The following is a 17,815-nucleotide window of genomic DNA, read 5'->3' as shown; positions in this document are numbered from 1 at the left end:
CTGTCACAGTGTGGCCACCAGCATGGTCTTTACCCATCCCAGGTGGAAGGCCCTGTGCATGTGAGAAGACCTCCCCGTGCCTGAGCACAAACCTGCTCCCATGTAGGGCTCCACCATTCTGTACCCTGGTCAGGAAATCCTCCCACACCCTATGAGCAGGAGCTTTCCCAGAACATCTCCTGGGCACAGAGGATGCCAGCAGAGGAAAAGAAGGCCGTCATGCTGAGGAAGAGCTCAGGCTATGGGCGCTGCTCCATGCACACACCATAACTTCCCCCATAGGGGACAGTAGTAACAGATGGCAAGCAAAAAGCAGAACTATACCTGGCCAGGTCTTGGAAGCCCCTGAATCTTCCACTCCACAGTCAGTGTCCAAACTGGAGGTTTGTGTGGGGACCCTGCAGGGTGGCTCTCGGGTGGACCAGAAGCACATTTCTGTTCTAACCACTGCTGCAAACATTCGTGATGACACATTTTGTGTGTGTCCAAACTGGCACATCCACAGCTCTGCTCCCAAGAAGGGTCTCCTGCCAGTGAGACCTGCTCTGTTCTGAGACTTTAGGCCTGGACCAGCTGGTATAGCACCCACCTCTCTTGTCCAACACTCTTCTGAGCTCCATCACATGGACAGTAAAAGCCTACAACCAGCCCTGTTTATCATTTGATGTGTTGGCTTCTGGGGCATGGGGGCTTAGACAGTCCCTGCAGAAATCCTGTCTGAGGCAGTTTGAGGTGGGACTTGGAGTATGGATCTCAACTCATGCCAGCTGCAGGGACTGATTCAGAATGAGAAGAGGAAATAGTGGCTTCTCAGCCTAGCAGGGAGGACATACTTCCAACTGTCATGCTGCCCTTCCATTCCTGAGATATTCACAAAGACACCAAAACACAGGTGTGCTCAAAGGTTCCAGAGAGATGATTACCCAATCGGGGATGATGAGGAAGCTGAAGAGCAGGTGTAAGATGGGGAGCCCCACACTCCAGACCCTCTCTGACCTCTTGCACAGGCACAGGCTCTTCAGGCTCCTACAGCCCACATGTTCCCCTGGGGAGCCCCGCTGCTATCAGTCACCAGCTGTGTGTCCTCATGCCAGTCTCTTAACCTCTCTGTGTCACATTTTCCCCACCTCCAAGATGCTGGTAGTAAGAGATGTAAGTGTGCCTGCTAGAGAGCGGATTTTCAATAAATACAGCCCTTACCTAGGACTCAGACAAATGCCTCTGCAGTTAGTCCCACATCTCACATCCCTTCTCAAGGCACAGAAATAGTATCAGCTGTACATATATGAATGACAGAAGTAATGCACACTGACCAGGCTCAGTGTGAGGGAACAGTGACAGCTGTACTTGCTGCATGCTGACCGTATTCCACAGACCTTCCATGTACCATTGTCACCACTGTCCTAGCGGCCAGCCACTACTGTCAACTTCATGTCACTGACATGGAATCCAAGGCACAGGAGGGGAAACTCCCTTGCCTAGTAACACAGCTACAGCCACAGAGCTGAGATTTGCTCCTCCATGTCCTGGCTTTGGAGCTCATAGGCATCACCAGTGTGTTACCCTTGGTCCCCAGAGAAAAGCAGAGCCGCCTTGCCTGTCTCTCAGCACTGCCCACATTTCCCGTTCTTGACAGCCATTTCCCAGCATGCACACATATGTGCACACACATATAAAACTTTGTATGCCTGCACATATTCCATCAGCTCAGCACGCACACACATGACAGTGCTTCAGTGTAAGCATGTGTGCCTGTAAGGTGAGCAGTGGCACTGACATACTGCTACCACAGGGCCCCAAAATTCTGAGGCCCCAGTGACCACTTGTCACTTGCTCTAGGTCTTGTACTTGGACCAATACAAGGTACTTCCACAGGGAGTAAAGCACAGACTGTGCTCCCCTGCATGACACCTTGCTTCCTTCTTCCGTGTGTCAGTGAAAAGTAGTGGGTCCCAGATGACACGCAGCTGGATCACAGGGTCCACAATAGCTGCCTGTGTTGATCACAACCCCGATGGTGACCATGGCAACCACATACCTCTAAGACAAGCTGCAGGTCCTCTGCCCCCGTGGATCTTAAAAGGCAAATCACCATAGGTTATATCAGCTTCTTTTCCCTTCCCTGCTTGGGGACAAATGTGCACACACACACTCACATGCTCACCCACTCACACCCCACGCTCGCCCATTCACTTGCAAAGCTCGAGATGATCACGAGGTCTCACACCGAGCCGTGCACATTCACAGGATCACTCATCTACCCACGCACACATCTACTCTCACATACTCACCACAGCAGACCCCCGCCCGGACAGAGAAGAAATGGACCAGAAGCACAGCCAGTGACCGCAGCGGCAGAGACAGAGATCACGGCGAGCCTGAGCTTGCCAAATGAGATGAACAAGCAACAGCTCTAGGCAGCAGCACCTTGAAAATAAGGATGTCACCAAGATGCCCAACTTCCCCAGACCCGGACTAAAAGTTTCCCACTCCTCCCTGCCATACTCCTCCCCTATACAAACACCCCGATAAAACCTTCCCCTTGCCGGTTGCTCTGGGCCAATGGTCTTACCGCCCTTGGCCCGCCTGCACCCAGGCTATAATAAACTTTGCTTATTGCTTCAAAGACGTCTGATTTGGTGGTCTCGGTCGCGCCTCAGTTCATCTTAACAACCACCTGAGGGCGGGCTGAATCCTCAACAGCAGGATGCGTGGTGCAAACAGAGGAAGCTGCAGTAGTCCAGGCCCCGGGGGCCCGCAGTACAGAAGTTTGCGCCTTCAGAATTTGGTGCTTTTCCCAGGCACCCCCGCGGCTGTAGAGACCGCCCTGCCACGCATGCGCGACAGAACCCACCGGCACCGCCCATGGGGTGTGTCGCTGCCCCGGAAGTCACTTCAGAGTGCTCGCAATTTCCGGTCATAGAATACCTCCCACACTGAGGTAAGAAAGGGGGATTAGGAGTACTGTGGACTCCAGTCCACCCACGTCACAGGAGATGAAGTTAGGGCTGTCCTGTCGCCAGTCCCTGCTCCCCTGGCCCGACAGAGGGATGGCGGAGGAGACCAGGTGGGCAGGACAGCGAGGTCGGAGCCCTGTGTACAGCGGAGCGGGCAGAGGCGAGAACTCAGCAGAGCAGCGGCGGGCGAGGCGCTGGCAGGGAGCGAGGCGGGGCTGGTGGAGCCAACTGCGCTGGATACTTCGGTACATGTGTGGAATTGGTCGAGACTCAGCCAGGACCCGGGGCCAGAAAGGTGACCATGCAGTGCCCTGTGTGAAGGGTGTCAGAAGAGGAGAGAGTGGGCAGGGCGCAATGCAGTGAGTGGGCGGTACCAGTCGGACTCAGCCTATCAGGGCAAGTTGCGCTGTAGGGCGGGGCAGAATCTGCCTGGGGAATGAGGCCAGTGGAGCCCAGGGGATCAGACTGGTTCATAGGGAAGCTGCCCACATTTCCTGAGTTGGAGCCCGGTGAAGTGGAGGGGAGTTGAGCAGGTGAGAAGGTGAGGTGGGCGGGGCCTCCTGGAGGCCTTGGGAGTGGGAGAGAGGTGACTGCTATGGAAATCCCCTCAGAAATCACCTTTGGACCCCACGCTTTGAGATGCAGGAGGAAAGCAGGCTTCTTGCTCTCCCCTGGCTGAGATATAATCTCAGACAGACTCCTTTCCACTAGGGCCTCAGTTTACCTGTTTATAAATGTAGAACGTAGAACGTGGAATGCTCCCCCTCCTTTCTTTCCATCCACTCATGGGTGGTGTGGACTCTCCTGGTATCCATGGATCGGATGCTGCGTCTTCCGCTGGGGTCCATCTGTTGGGTGCACTTACCCTGGGAGAGTCTGGGGAATGGCATTGCAGACACCTGTTTTTCCAGAAGGATAATTGTCCGTGGTTCCTTCACAGAGGTATCTCCTGTACCTGGGACGTCCGAGGGTAAGTGCTTGATGCAAATCCTCAGGCTATAGCCTGGTTAGGTCCCCAACGTTGCCTTATTTACACCCACATCCCACTGTCCTTGTGCCTGGGCAGTGGAAGAACATAAGTGGGAGATAGACTTGGTCATTTCCAGGGCAACATCACTCACCTCACTGTCGACATCTGGAAATGAGGAAAATAGCTCATGTGACTCCTGCTGGTGGGAAACCACCCCAACTTCATTATTTGCCAAAGGAAGGCTTCTTGATGGATGGGGCACAGGATCTGTATTTTGACAGTAGGCTCATTTAGTCTTTCACAGATAAATACTCTCCTTCTACTTTTACATAAAACACTTATGTACCAGGCACTGTTCTAAGCGGAGCAGATCACCAGGAATCCCCGGCTCTGTTCCGCTAGAAGGCTGCTGCTCTGGTGGTCTGACTCAAGAATGCAGGCAGTAGGCAGGCCTGGGGGACTGATGCCTTAGGCATCTGATGTGTTGACACCATCCATGGCTACACTTCCACGGCTGAATTGTTCCAAAGCACACCTCTGACCTTGTCACTCATCTTCCAAAACCCCTTTCCTGCGTATCACATAAGCAGGGGCTAGCCCCTGCCTGCTTCTCCAGTGCTATCTCCTCATTATCCCCCAGATTTTAGGAACATCTGGTTGCTCACCCCTCCCAGTGCATACCCTGCCCTCTGATCTGTGTGGTCCCCACCCCTTTTTAAAAGTACTGAGCTACATATTGGACACTAGAGGGCACCAGAATTGTGTGTATTTTCTTGTCTAATGACCACTGGAGTCTTGGCATACTGGTGTCTTGGTTACTTTTCTCTTGTTGCTGGGATAAAATACCTGATACCCAAAATCAAGGAAGGAAAGGTTTATTTAGCTCACAGTTTGTGGAGGTTTCAGTCCATACTTGGCTGGCTCCAAAGCATAGTGGCACATGGCAGAGGGCAACTGTTCATGGTGGAGGAAGACGGCAAAGCAACAAGAGCAAAAGGGAGAAGTGGTGGCAAGCAGCCTCTTTCTCTCCCTTACATATGCAAACTATCTGCCCCAGGGCGGTATAGCACTCACACCCAAGAATCAAAAACTCTAAAAGCCCGCCCCATGACTGCATGTGGCTTTCAGGGACATCTAGACACAAACCATAACAACTGGCTTGGTTATTTGCAATTTAGGGTAGCCCCTTAGCACTTGTTTTATAAGCAACCTGTATTTTTACTGCAGCTCCAAGCGAATTTTATATGTGCAGTTAATTTTTCAGCTTTGAACAGGAAAGGGAATACTATGACTTGTATTCTCCATTGTGTTTTACCTCATCGTTTCTGTGAAGAACAAAAGCCATGCTTTCATTCAGCAGCCACGTAAGGCTCTGAATTTACTCATGGTCTGGTCCTGTAGCTTCCTGAAATGGTACCAAGGTGGAGGGATTCCTTCCTCTCTGATATGTGCTGATTTTGATAAACCAAGAACCAATTAAATACAGGATTTTCCCCCCAAAATTTCCATTTCTTTTTAAGCAAGTACTATGTAAAATCAGATATTGTGCTATGCTTATTTTAAAGCAGAATTTCCTTTGTTTCAACTGTGTAAGAGTGCATACACTGCCCCCATTTTAGTAGTGATCAACAAAGTTTGTATTGCATACGAAATCAAAACAGTAGGTGTTACTTGGTCTTTGCTGGCATGGCACAAAAGGACATTTCATCCTTTATACATGACTTCTCTATAAATAGAATCTGTTATGGTAAGACAGTTACTACAAAGATAACAGTAGTGTTTATTTTACTTCCCAATGTAGACTTTATCTTGCTGGTCCTGTACTGCAATGTACATAATAAGTTATGCACATAAAGTTTCTGTTTTTTGACTTTAAGCAAAGATTGTCCCAGGGCAAATGGCTAGGAATATTAGTGAGTCTTCCCAGAATATTCTAGGAAGATTTGAAGGGAAGTTACTGGGCCTGAGGGTCCATTTTAGGATGGCTCCTTCAGGTTTTCTGGGGGGGGGGGGTTGGTTTTGTTTTTTTGTTTTTTGTTTTTTGTTTTTTTTTTTGGTTTTTTTCCAGTACCGGGAATTGAACTTGACCTTGCGCTTGTCAGGCAGGCTCTGTGCCACTGAGCTAAATCCCCAGCCCCCTCAGGTTTTGTTTTGTTCTGCATCTCAGTTTGTTTCTTCCTCTGTAAAATCATACTCATGATCTCTACTTAGTGGAATTGCGGCAATTCAGTGAGACCTAGTGTGTGAAAAGGCTTTGAGGGCTGTGCTGCTGGGGGTGGGACAGATGGGCTCCTGTTACACCATGTGGCACTTTGGGTGCTATAGAGGATGTGCCCATTTCTCCTGCAGGACCAGACCTGTGGCCGGGTACATGGCTTTGTGAGTTGAGCTCATTTGTATTTTAGTGCTATTGTGCTCCTGTCCATGTAGCCTAGGGCACAGTCTCCCCAACGGTTGTGTCAGTTGTGTGGGTAGAGGCCAAATTCATGTGAGGAGCCTGTTGACTCCCTCTCCCAGACATTTTCAGCTCCTAATTCCCTGGCTGTCAGTGGAGCCCAGCCCCTACCCACTGTCCTGTCCAAGTGCTTCTCTGGCAATCTCCTGAGTGAAGATGAATGCCCCCACCTCAGTGTGTCTGTGACTGATGTCTTTGGGCATCTCTTGTTCCTCCTCCCACACTGGGCCTCCCAGTTTCTCTCAAAAAAATGAGCTTGTGTGTTAATATACTGTGCAGCCTCTTTCCTGCTAACATGTGCAGATTCTAATGAAATCACTCAGGGCATAGGCCGTCACACACAGCACATGACTTGGTTTTAAAAGCTGCCAGCATCTCTGCTATGCTGACAGGTTGAAATCCTTCATTAGAAAAATGAGCTGCTTTCCACCTGCAGGAGGATGGACGTGGAGGCGAAGCCTGCTCAGGCCTGAGAGTGATTTCTGTCCTTTAAGGGATCATTCCTTAGGACTCCCTGGATCTCCACCCTGGCTATGGTTTGGAGTTCAGCATCCATCAAATATGTCACTTCTCTGCTGTGCAGTCACTTGAGCACCTTCCTCTACTCTCCGAAGGAGCTGTCTGGACCCAGCATCCCTTCCTGGCGAATCTAAGAAATGTTCCCAAAATGCACCCCCCCCATCTTTTTACCCTTGAAAGGCTGTAAGCATGGAAGCCAAGTCTGGTGAGCTAAAGTTTGGAGGAATGGATGCCCTTTCCAGTGAGGAGACTTCAAGGGGTCACCACCCCCTTCTGATGGTTAATTGTGTCACCTTAAATAAGAAATGCCTAGCAGATTAGATTAGCACAGTTTTGAGTTGATGGAGACCACTACAAAGCAGCCCTGAGCAGGATTTAAATTAATCCATGGGCTTTTCATGTTTACTTCTGAGTCTGTCCAAGCCCTGGATTCCTTGTCTGGAGTGGGCTATGGACTCATAGTAAGTGAACCTCCATGAGTCACTAATCCCTACTGAAGCCTGTAGTGGTGGATAAAGCCAGAAGCCTCATAGGACAAGACAAGATCACACCCAAGGACACCTGGATCTGATTTCAACCAGATAAAGACTATAGCCTCAGGCATCTCACTCCTGGATGGATTAAATTAATACCTTACTTGGAGAAGTCCTTGAGTGGTTCTGCCCTTCTTGAGTACTCCCCTCCCTTCTTCTGATAACTAAACAAATACAGGCCACCCAGAGGTCTTGGTCTTAGCCCCAAGAGAATCTCAGATTCTGTGAGAGGTCTTTGATCCTCCTGGAGCCCTGAAGTCATGCCACTTGCCTTTTTATTTAGCCTTCACTGTACACTCCTTCAGTAGATTGAGGACCTGATCAGCCTGCAGTAACTGAGGGATATTATTAACCTGATACTGAGCGTGTTTGCTTGATGATTTAACTGAAGACGGAAGAACCCCCTTGAATGTGGTGGCACTGCAGTAGATCTGTAGCCTTGATGGTATAAAAAGGGAAAAAAGAAGGAAGTTTCACTTTTGATCCTTCAGAAGCTTTGCCTTCACCTTCAGGCATTTTCCTCCAGACTTCCAGTGCAGACTTCTGCCTTCCTGTACAGAACCTCAGCTTCCTGATACAGATTCACAGGGGACTCTGCAGTGAGCTCCAGGTCATCCATCTTTGACTGCATCCTCCTCTCTCCAGGGTGCAGATGGACTTTTGCATTTTCTGCCCCATAGATAGTGTTTTATGTTAAATATGTTCTAACACATGCGGCCACCTCCATTTCTCTCTGCTGTTTCTTAGCAATGCTCCATCTTGCCCAAGCAAAAGGCCTGTTGTTCCCCATTCCTTCTTCTGTCTCATTTGCATTTTCTTTGTAATCCTCAAGTTACTTTTCTCATTACTGGAACAAAAAAAACTAACACCCACAAGTTAAAGGAAGCAAAGTTTATTTCAGATCACAGTTTGTAGAAGTTTCAAGTTCTTGGTGCCTGGCTACAAGGCAGGACAGCATGGCAGACAGGCATGGCAGAGAGAAATAGTCCCTGGTGTGGCAGACAGCAGCAGCAACAGCCTGCCTTTCCTTTTATCCCATTCAGGCTTCAGATCCTTTGGGTGGTGCCATCCACGCATAGGTTGGGTCTTCTGCCTTAAGTAAATCCATTCAGGTACATCCAGCTGTTATGGTTTATGTCTGTGTGTCCCCTGCAAAGCCTCATGCGACCACAGGGCAGGCTTTTAGAGTTTGATTATTATGGGTATGAGAGCTACACCCACCCCGGGGTGGATAGTTTGCATATGTAAGGGAGAGGAAAAGAGTGCTTGAGGACATTCCTCCGCCATTCTGCCCTGGTGTGTGGTTGTTGCTTAGCTGTGTTCTGCCGCCCTGAGCAGTAGTTCTTTGCCATGTGCCACTCTGCCTTATAATCTGCCAAGTATGGACCGAAACTTCCATGAACTGTAAGCGAAATAAACCTTTCCTTCCTTAATTTTGGGCATCATCTATTTTGTCCCAGCAGCGAGAAAAAAGTAACCAAGACACCAGCACTATGCTAATTCCATTCAGTGGACTAAGTTAGTACCACACACACTTAATCCCAGTGTCACACACCCCAGATCTAGGCAGCTCTGAAAAGCCTCACCTACAAGCACACGAGGCTTCGGGGGGACCTCTAGATTCAAGCTGTAACACTCAGTTCATCCTGAACTTTCCCTCTCCTGACACTACTTTCTGAGGTAAGTGTTTGTTGCTACATGCTTTTTCCAGCTTTCTTGTTGCAGCCAGACACACACAATCACACTCCCACACTTGCTGTCATGTGCACAATCATTCATCCATTCAACTGTGGAGACTTCACACAGAAATCATTTAGGACCTCACTACCGAAATAAGGAAGGATAAGGTACAGGGCCACCAGCAGTGGGAGGGGACATCAGAGAGGTCCTTCTGAAGGGGGGACACTGCACTGCTTTGTGGAGGATATGATGCTAACCAGTAATGCATCTCATCAGAGCTGCTGTTTACTGATCCTTTACCAGGTGCAGGCTGAGCCTACCATGTGCACTGGTTTTTTTGCTCCTCCCATAACATGACCAGCAGAGATTTTTTGTTCCCATTTGCAAATGAGGATACTGAGGTCTTCAGAGTTAACTCACCTAATGTGCAGCCACTCTGGGCAGTGGGGCCAGGCTAGGAACCCAGGTGTGTTAGCCTATAAGGCCTGCCTTGAGCCTACCTGGCTACATGCACAGCCCTCACCAGGCAAAAGGGACAGGAAATGCATCTCCAGGCTCAACAAAGAGCAGGAAGAAAGGCACAAAGGCAAGATGAAGCAGAGGGAGATCATTGGTGGGAGGTCAGCCATGTGGCCTTGCTCAGTGGGAAGAGACGCGTGGATGGAGCAAAGGCCCCAGAGGAAGTGTGGCAGCCAGGGAGTTATGCGGGCTGTCACCTAGATTTTAGGCTGGGGGCTGCTAACTTCACAGGCTGAGCCTAGACACACACTCCCTGCATCTGTGCATCTTCCAGTTGTGCCCTGAGAGTCTCTCTTTGGATGTGGGTGTTTCATGTGGCATTCTGAGCCCACAGGACAGTGAACTGCCCTGCCATAGAGCTGGCAAGGGCACTCTTTTCTCACTTCTATGTTTTCGAAATCATTGTGTATTTCAGCTTGTGTCACTGCAGATTCCTCACTTTCTGACCCATTGGCTTTAAATATCAAGAGAGGAAACTATGCTGCATTTGTAGTTTTCAGTAATATGCTGTAAATGTACTCAGATACTATTCCAGTGTGAACTGTCTACAGTGATTGCAGAGTGCAATGGAGTGCATCTTTCAGGCAGACTTGGATGTCAGTTCCTCCCCTCTGTCCTGGAATGCTCATGCAGGTGGAGCACAGAGGACATCAGCCAGTTTTCAATTCAATGGTAAGAGGTACCATTCCTCATGGAGCACGTTCTAGGGCACTTAATGCCGAAGTCTCATTTCACAGCAACTTGGCAGGGTCCCTCAGGGGGTTTTCATTTTATAGATGGGAAAGTGGAGGCTTGGGAAGGCAGAGCGCTTACTCACGGTCACCCTGCTGAATTAGCAGTAGAGAGGAGGGGTTGATGTTCGTCTTATTCAAGTTCTGAGCTGAGCCACCCAGATGTCCTGAGAGGGCAGCTCCCTGGAAACTTGACCTGGAGAAGTGGGTGGCTGAGAGTTTTTTAAAAGGTGTGGTTCCTGGAGACCCTGGTTCCAATCCCTGGTCTCCTGAGTCACTGGGGACTTTGGGAAACACTGCTGAACCTGTCACTCTAGGAGGACCCTCAGCATTTATGGCCGTGGATGAGGGAACCTGTACTCTGATGACAGGAAGGGGATCTACCAGGGAAGGACGGGGAAGCACAGGATCCATCACTGCCCTCCCCACAGCCTCTCCTTTCCCGCAGGCCCCTGGCTCACCTGCCCCCCCACAGGCCACATCCATCAGGACCACTATTCCTGCTGCCCCTTGGCCGGCAGCTCTCTCCCCACAGGCAGCCCCATAGTTGGCACCTGCTCTCAGTCACCACTGCAGATGCCCCTGCTCTCATTTCTGTCCTGTGTTATGTACTTCAGAGTCCTCATCTGTTACCCAGTGAGTTGGTCTTCCTGTCTTTCCCCTCCAAAAGCAGGGCCATGTCTGCATCCCTCACTGTGGTTTCCCAGCCCCCAGCACCGTGCCTCACATGTAGTAGGTGTTTGAGAAGTCACTGCTGAGGGAAGGTACAGGGCTCATGTTGATTGGTCCAGAGGTGTGGGGAGGGCAAGGTTTCATGTAAGTTCTTCCTCTGCTGGGAGGAAGAAGAGAGGATGGGGTAGCTAAGAGCAGACTCTAATCCCAGAGTGGGCTGCCTCTTCCTGAGGGTACAGGCTGTGGCAGCAGAGCCCAGTGTCCACTCTCCTGCCCTCTGTCGAATCTCTGGGCAGCAGTGTGGGGAGGGAGTCCTGAGGACTGGAGTGGGCACCATGACCTTGAGGGAGGAAGTTGTGCAGGCTCGGGGCCACACTTTCTGGGTTTGAGTCTTTGCAACTCACATTATATCCCTGGGTCTCAGTGTCCACATCCGTAAAATCAAGATAATAATGGTCCACACCTCATGGTGCTTTTACTATGCAGTAGTGGACTAATCTCTAATGCACATAGAGCAAAACAGGGCAGTAGTGAGAATTTTAGAAGACTTGGCCGGGCCTTTTATGAACTGAGGATTTGGGCCCCTTTCCATACCACTTCTGCAGCAATGACACAAGTATCTCGTTACCATCCCTGCACATAACTCACAAGAGACATCTGTGATATTGCTCAGGAAATGCCTCTGTGTAGAGGCTGCCCCAGGCAGCTGAGAGGGACTGGCTTAGAGCATCATGTAGGTCAGGATGTGAGGAAGTCAGCTGGAGTAGATGGGAACACCTGTGACCTCCTGGGTTGGCATCCTGGCTCTGCCTGAAAAGTCACTCGTTTCTCTGAGCCTCAGTTTCCCATCCTTGTCTGGTGTTCGATGGGTGGAACTGAACATGTCTTCTTGCCCTGAGTACCACATGAAGGGTTCAGGATTTGTATCTACTGTCACACTTAGTTTTCAGCTCAGCAAAGCATTCCACTTAACAGGGTTAAAATTAAATCATTTCATAAGCTGTAACTTGTAGCAGTTGAATGCCACCTCTTGACAGACAGTTTTGACAAAAGTCTGGACCTGAAGTCACAAGAATTCTTTGCCAGCCGTGGGGCTTCAGAAGCAGTTATGGGCCAGGAAGAGAGTGTGGGTGTGGCTGGGAAGGGGCCACCCAGGCTGCATCCTGAATGCCAGTTCTGGCCGGTTTCTAGGAGGGTGACACCAGTGAATCACTTTTTCCTCAAATATTCCATTTCCAATATGTACAACTGTGGAGAATGATGTCTTCTACTGGGGGCTGCTGCAGACTACAGCACAGAGGGCCTACCATGATTCTGACACCCAGTAACTGCTCAACAAATTTTCCTTTCTTTGAACCTCATTTTCCCACAACCTCTATTATGTGTCCCTGAGTCTTGTATTTGGAAGGTGATTACATCATGGGGCCCTGTGTTCATCAGGAGATTCATCCCCAGATGAGTTTGGTACCTAAATGTGCTTTCAGCAGGTGGGGCCCGGCTGGAGGTGGGGTCATGGGGATTTAGCCTAAGAATCTGTGTCCTTGTCTCCAAGTCCCCCCTTCTGTCTTTGCTGCCTCACTTCTATGGCTGAACAGCTTTCTTCTGCCATGCCCTTCCATGCTGCTTTCCTGCCTCAGATCCTGCCGACCTGTAACTAAACTTCTCAGCTGCACATGGGACATTCTCTAAAATACAACATATACTAGCCCATAGAACATGCTTAAGTACATGCAAAGAAATTGAAATTATCCCATGCATACTGTCAGACAATAGTGCAATGAAAATGGAAAATAATGACAAAAAAATTGCAAAAACTCCTTGAACAAACAGGAGTCAAATGACACCCTCCTGAACAACCAATGGGTCACAGATGAAATGAAAGAAAAATTTAAACACTACAGTCAAATGAAAATGCAGATACAACTTACAGGAACTTGTGGGAGGAAATGTGGGACTGCAATGAAATCAGTCCTCAGAGGGAAATTTATAGCAGTGAATTACCACATCAGGAAAACCAAATGAGCACAAATAAACTATCTTTTGGTGCACTTCAAGCTTCTAGAAAAAAAAGAGTAAGCCAAGCCCAAAGCCCAAAGAAAGCAGGAAATTATAATGATCAGAGCAGAAATTATTGCAAGGAGACTAGGAAAAAAATACAAAGAATTAATGCATCAAAGAGTTGGTTCTTTAAAAGCATAGATAAAATTGATAAACCTCTAGTCAACCTTATCAAAAAAGGAAAGGGAAAACTCAGATTTATGCAATAAGGAATGAAAAGGATGAAATCACTATAGATCCTGTAGAAATTCAGAAGATCATCAATACCTACTTCAAAAATCTTTTCTCTCTCACAGATGGAAAGCACAGAAGAAATGGACAGATTATTAGATACATATGAAGTACCAAAGGTGAATGAAGAGGATATAAAAATCTTGACTAACTGAATATTAGCCATTCAAAATGTAATAAAAACCTTACCAACAAAAACAAGCCCGGGTCCTGATGGATTCACAGCTGAATTCTGCAAGAAATTTAGGGAAGATTTAACACCAATTCTTCTCAAAATCTTTAATGAAATTGAAAGGGGAAGAATTCTCCCTAATTCATTCCTGGGAGCAAGTATTACCCTGATACCAAAACCAGAGAAGGACCTAACAACAAAAAAAGAACTACAGGCCACTCTCCCTAATGAACATAGATACAAAACTTCTCAGTAAAATACTAGCAAACAGAGTGCAGCAAATCATCAAGAAGATAAGTACCCCTTGCAGAATTTGGTACCAGAGAAGTAGGGTCATTGCTGTGACTGTACCTGACCATGTGGTTCAAGAGCCTTTGGAAATGGCCTGTGGGAAGTGTTTGGAAAGGTTCAGAGATGTTGCCTGAAAGAGTAGAGCTTGAATGCCTTTGGCTGTTCTGTGTGGGAGATTCTGGTTAGAGTTCAGAAGATCAGAAGGCTGATAAAAATCCTGCTGGTAAAAACTGGGTTGGGGAAGTTTCTGCTAGGAAAAAGGACTGCACCGGCTGTTGGACTCCAGATGACGTGTGTTATGGCTTGGCACAAGGTTTGTCTGCATTTTGCTCATGTCCAGAGACTTTGCCTGAGACTGAGATTAAGGGCGGTGTACTGATTAATCTGGCAAAAGAAATTTCCAAGCAGTCAAATGTTGGGGCAGTAGCATGGCTATTGTTGGGGACTTATAGCCAGATTTATGTTGCAAATCAAGAGTAAAGAGCTCAGCAGGATGATTTAGAATGTTGTGAGTTTGATGAGAAAGGAAGCTCCAGTAAAGCTGTGGACTGCAAAAATGGAGTTGAGAAGAGCTCCATTGCTGAGAAGGAACAGGAGAATAGAAAAGATGGCCTGGGGATATCACAAGAAGCAGCAAGTCTCCACCCTTTGCAGCCTCAAAACTGCAAAGGTGAAAGACTTTGCTTTGAGAAGAAAGCTGCAGAGCGCCAGGTTCCAGTATGGTGGCGGCGGCCACACAAGGTTCCACAATTGTGGCAGCATAGGGAATTTGTTCCTCAGGACTGGATTCAGAGTGCCCAGCGATCCAGGCACTCGACCCCTGTGGCCAAGAGAGAGGAAAGCTTGGCTACTGCTCCAGGTGGCAGCAGACCTTGGCATCATCCCCATGGCCCTGGCTTTAGGTGCATGGCAAATGCAGGAGTTCTGAGGTTTAAGAGGCTTCCCCCCAAATTTCAGAAAGCCTGGGTGGCCAGGCAGTGTGCCCCTGAGAGGGCAGTGTGTGAAGCTGTGAGTGTGAAGTGAGAGGCATAGTGTAGACCTCAGAATTTTGGAAAAGCCAGGAATGTGGATTGACTGAGGAAAGCTGCAAGGAGGGAGGAAAGCGAGCCTATGAGAGAAGCTGTGGGAGTTGTAACCACCACAAGTACCACAGAGGTGGAGTCATGCAAGCCCTATTCACAGTGTGCCACATATTGCTTCAGATGTTGGACATGGAACTACAGGACTTAAAGTTTGCCCTGCTAGATATTGGACTTGCTTTGGACCCAATGCTCTGTATCCCCCTATTTGTACCTTTTGGAATGGTAATGTTTATTTTGTGCCATTGAATGCTGGAAGCGTCTAACTTTTCACTTGTATAGGAGCTCAGGGCTAAGAGTTTACCTTAGATCTTGGAGGAGACCTGGGTCTTGGACTTTTCAGCAATGCTGAAACTGTTAGGACTTTGGCAACTCTTACAGATGGACTAAAATGCCTTTTGCATAAAGGGATGGGCATCAGTCTTTGGGGGCCAGGGTTGGAATGTTATGGTTCGTGTCTGGGTGTCCTCCCAAAGCCACATGCAGTCAGGAGGTGGGCTTTTAGAATTTATGATTGATTCATGGTCCAGTGTTGGAATTATGGATGTGACTGCTACACCTGCACTGGGGCAGGTAGTTTGCATACAACATAAGGGAGGGAAGGTGGTTGCTTGCTGCTGCTCCTCCCTTTTGGTCTTGTTGCTTTTGCTATCTTTCAATCCCATGAACTGTTGCCCTCTGCCATGTGGCACTCTGCCTTGGAGCCAGCCATGTATGGAATGAAACCTCCACAAACGGTGAGCTAAATAAACCTTTCCTTCCTTGATTCTGGGTATCAGGTATTTTGTCTCAGCAATGAGAGAAAAGTAACTGAGACAGCTCCCTAATGAACGTAGATGCAAAAATTCACAATAAAATACTAGCAAATAGAATGCAGCAAATCATTATGAAATTATACATCATGACCAAGTGGGATTCATCCCAGGAATGCAAGTGTGGTTCAATATACACAGATCAAAAAATGTAATACACCATATCAATAGAGCCAAAGACAAAAATCACATGATCATCTCAATAGATGCAGAAAAAGCTTTGGACAAAGTCCAATATTCATTCAGGATAAAAATCCTACAGAAAATAGGAATAGATAATCTTTACCTCACTCTGATAAAAGCCATCTGTGGGGGGCTGGGGATATAGCTCAGTGGCACAAGCACCTGCCTGGCAAGCACAAGGTCCTGACTTCAACTCCTGCTTCAAAAAAAGCCATCTATGAAAACCCAACAGCCAACATCATTCTAAATGGTCAAAAACTGACAGTTTTCACTTTAAAATCAGGAATGAGATAGGGATGTCGACTGTCCCCACTCCTATTCAATGTAGTTCTGGAATTATTAGCCAGAGTAATTAGACAAGAGAGAGAAAGAAAAGGAATAAGGATAGGAAAGGAAGCACTAAAATTATCTTTACTCACAAATGACATGATACTCTATATGAAAGATCCCAAAAGCTCCACCAAAAGGCTTATACATTTAATAACCAAATTCACTAACATAGCTGTATACAAAGTCAGTACTCAAAAATCAATACCATTCCTATACACAAACAACAAACACACTGAGAGAGAAATTAGAGAAATCACACCTTTCATAATAATATCTAAAAAATTATAAACTTAGGAATTGAAAGAAGTAAAAGGTCTATACAGTGAAAATTACAATACTCTGAAAAAGAGATCGAAGAGAATATCATAAAATGGAAAGATATTCCTTGCTCATGGATAGGAAGAACCAACATTGTGAAAATGGCCATCCTCCCAAATTTGTTATACAAATTCAATGCAATCATAATTCAAATACCATTAGGATACTTTACAGATTTAGAGAAAACATTCCTAAAATTCATGTGGAACAAGAAGAGGCCTAGAATAGCAAAAACAATCCAAAGGCAAGAAGCATCACAATCCCCAATTTGATATTATAGTACAAAGCTATTGTGATAAAATTAGCACACTACTGGTAAAAAAGAAAAAAAGAAAAAAAAATAAAATAAAATAAAACCAGACCTGAAGCTCAGTGGAATAGATTAGAAGACGTACACACAACTACGAACACACTCAGCCACCTTATCTTTGACAAAGGGGCCAAACATGTTCACTGGAAGAGTGATAGCCTCTTTAATAAATGGTGCTGGAAAAACTGGCTTTCTACATGCCAAACATGAAAACTAGGCCTGTGCCTATCATCATGCACTAAACGAAAGTCAAAATAGATCAAAGACCTAAATATTTGTATATATGTATATACAGGATAGTTAACATAGTTGTTCTACTGTTTTCTATTTCCTTGCTGAAAGAAAATACTAGTGAGTCCTTGATTGATCAATATTGCATGTCTCTATCTGTTTTCATGAGAAACCACTTTGAAGGTATCAATATGTAATACAACAAGAATTGTTAATTTCCTGCCACTTTGTTTGTAACTCTGTATTGTCTGTAGTGTTCTTTTGCTATTTTGTGAAAGGTTGTCTGGCAATGTTTTCCTCCTTTTATTTTTAAATAAAAAAATTTTTTTTCACCAATTTTGCATGCTTATATCTGATAACTTGACAACTAATTTGAAGACAACAATATACAATATAACAACCACTGGTGAATTCCTAACATTTTGTCTAGTGAAGATCTATATCATTTCTAATTTTTTTTGATTATTCTTTATTCTTTTTAATGGTTTTATCAATCTTTCACTCTTACATCTGGTAATCTGAGCAAGTTTGTTGAAGATAACTATATGTCATATAACATCCACTGTTAATCCCTATCATTTTGTTTTGAAACCCTGTATCACTATTGTTATTTTTGCTTTGTTTTATTTTTTTATTTTTTTTATTTTTATTTTAGAAATAAAAGGAGGAAAATACTAACAGATCGATAGTATACTAACAGAGCCAATATGTTTAATATATAAGATATAGTCTGGATTTTCTGTTTATTTTAGTTTTACCTTAAA

The 17,815-nt window shown here is 46.6% G+C and overlaps 2 protein-coding genes across 2 annotated transcripts in view; one reads left to right on the top strand and one right to left on the bottom strand.

Annotated features, from left to right (window-relative positions):
- The window catches only part of LOC102014392 (vomeronasal type-2 receptor 116-like), a 12,194-nt gene extending 9,799 nt beyond the window's left edge, over positions 1-2,395 (top strand). The window contains exons 4-5 of the mRNA XM_013507200.1: positions 1,008-1,152; positions 2,202-2,395. Coding sequence (XP_013362654.1) covers positions 1,008-1,152; positions 2,202-2,395 — 339 coding nt within the window. The remainder of the gene's footprint in view (positions 1-1,007; positions 1,153-2,201) is intronic.
- A 13,522-nt stretch (positions 2,396-15,917) lies between these two features.
- The window catches only part of LOC102014081 (vomeronasal type-2 receptor 116-like), a 21,743-nt gene continuing 19,845 nt past the window's right edge, over positions 15,918-17,815 (bottom strand). Inside the window, exon 7 of the mRNA XM_013507199.1 lies at positions 15,918-15,935. Coding sequence (XP_013362653.1) covers positions 15,918-15,935 — 18 coding nt within the window. The remainder of the gene's footprint in view (positions 15,936-17,815) is intronic.

Source organism: Chinchilla lanigera, unplaced genomic scaffold (genome assembly GCF_000276665.1).
Source record: "Chinchilla lanigera isolate Chin_1 unplaced genomic scaffold, ChiLan1.0 scaffold00123, whole genome shotgun sequence".
NCBI lineage: Eukaryota > Metazoa > Chordata > Mammalia > Rodentia > Chinchillidae > Chinchilla > Chinchilla lanigera.
This window is presented reverse-complemented; position numbering and strand designations above follow the sequence as displayed.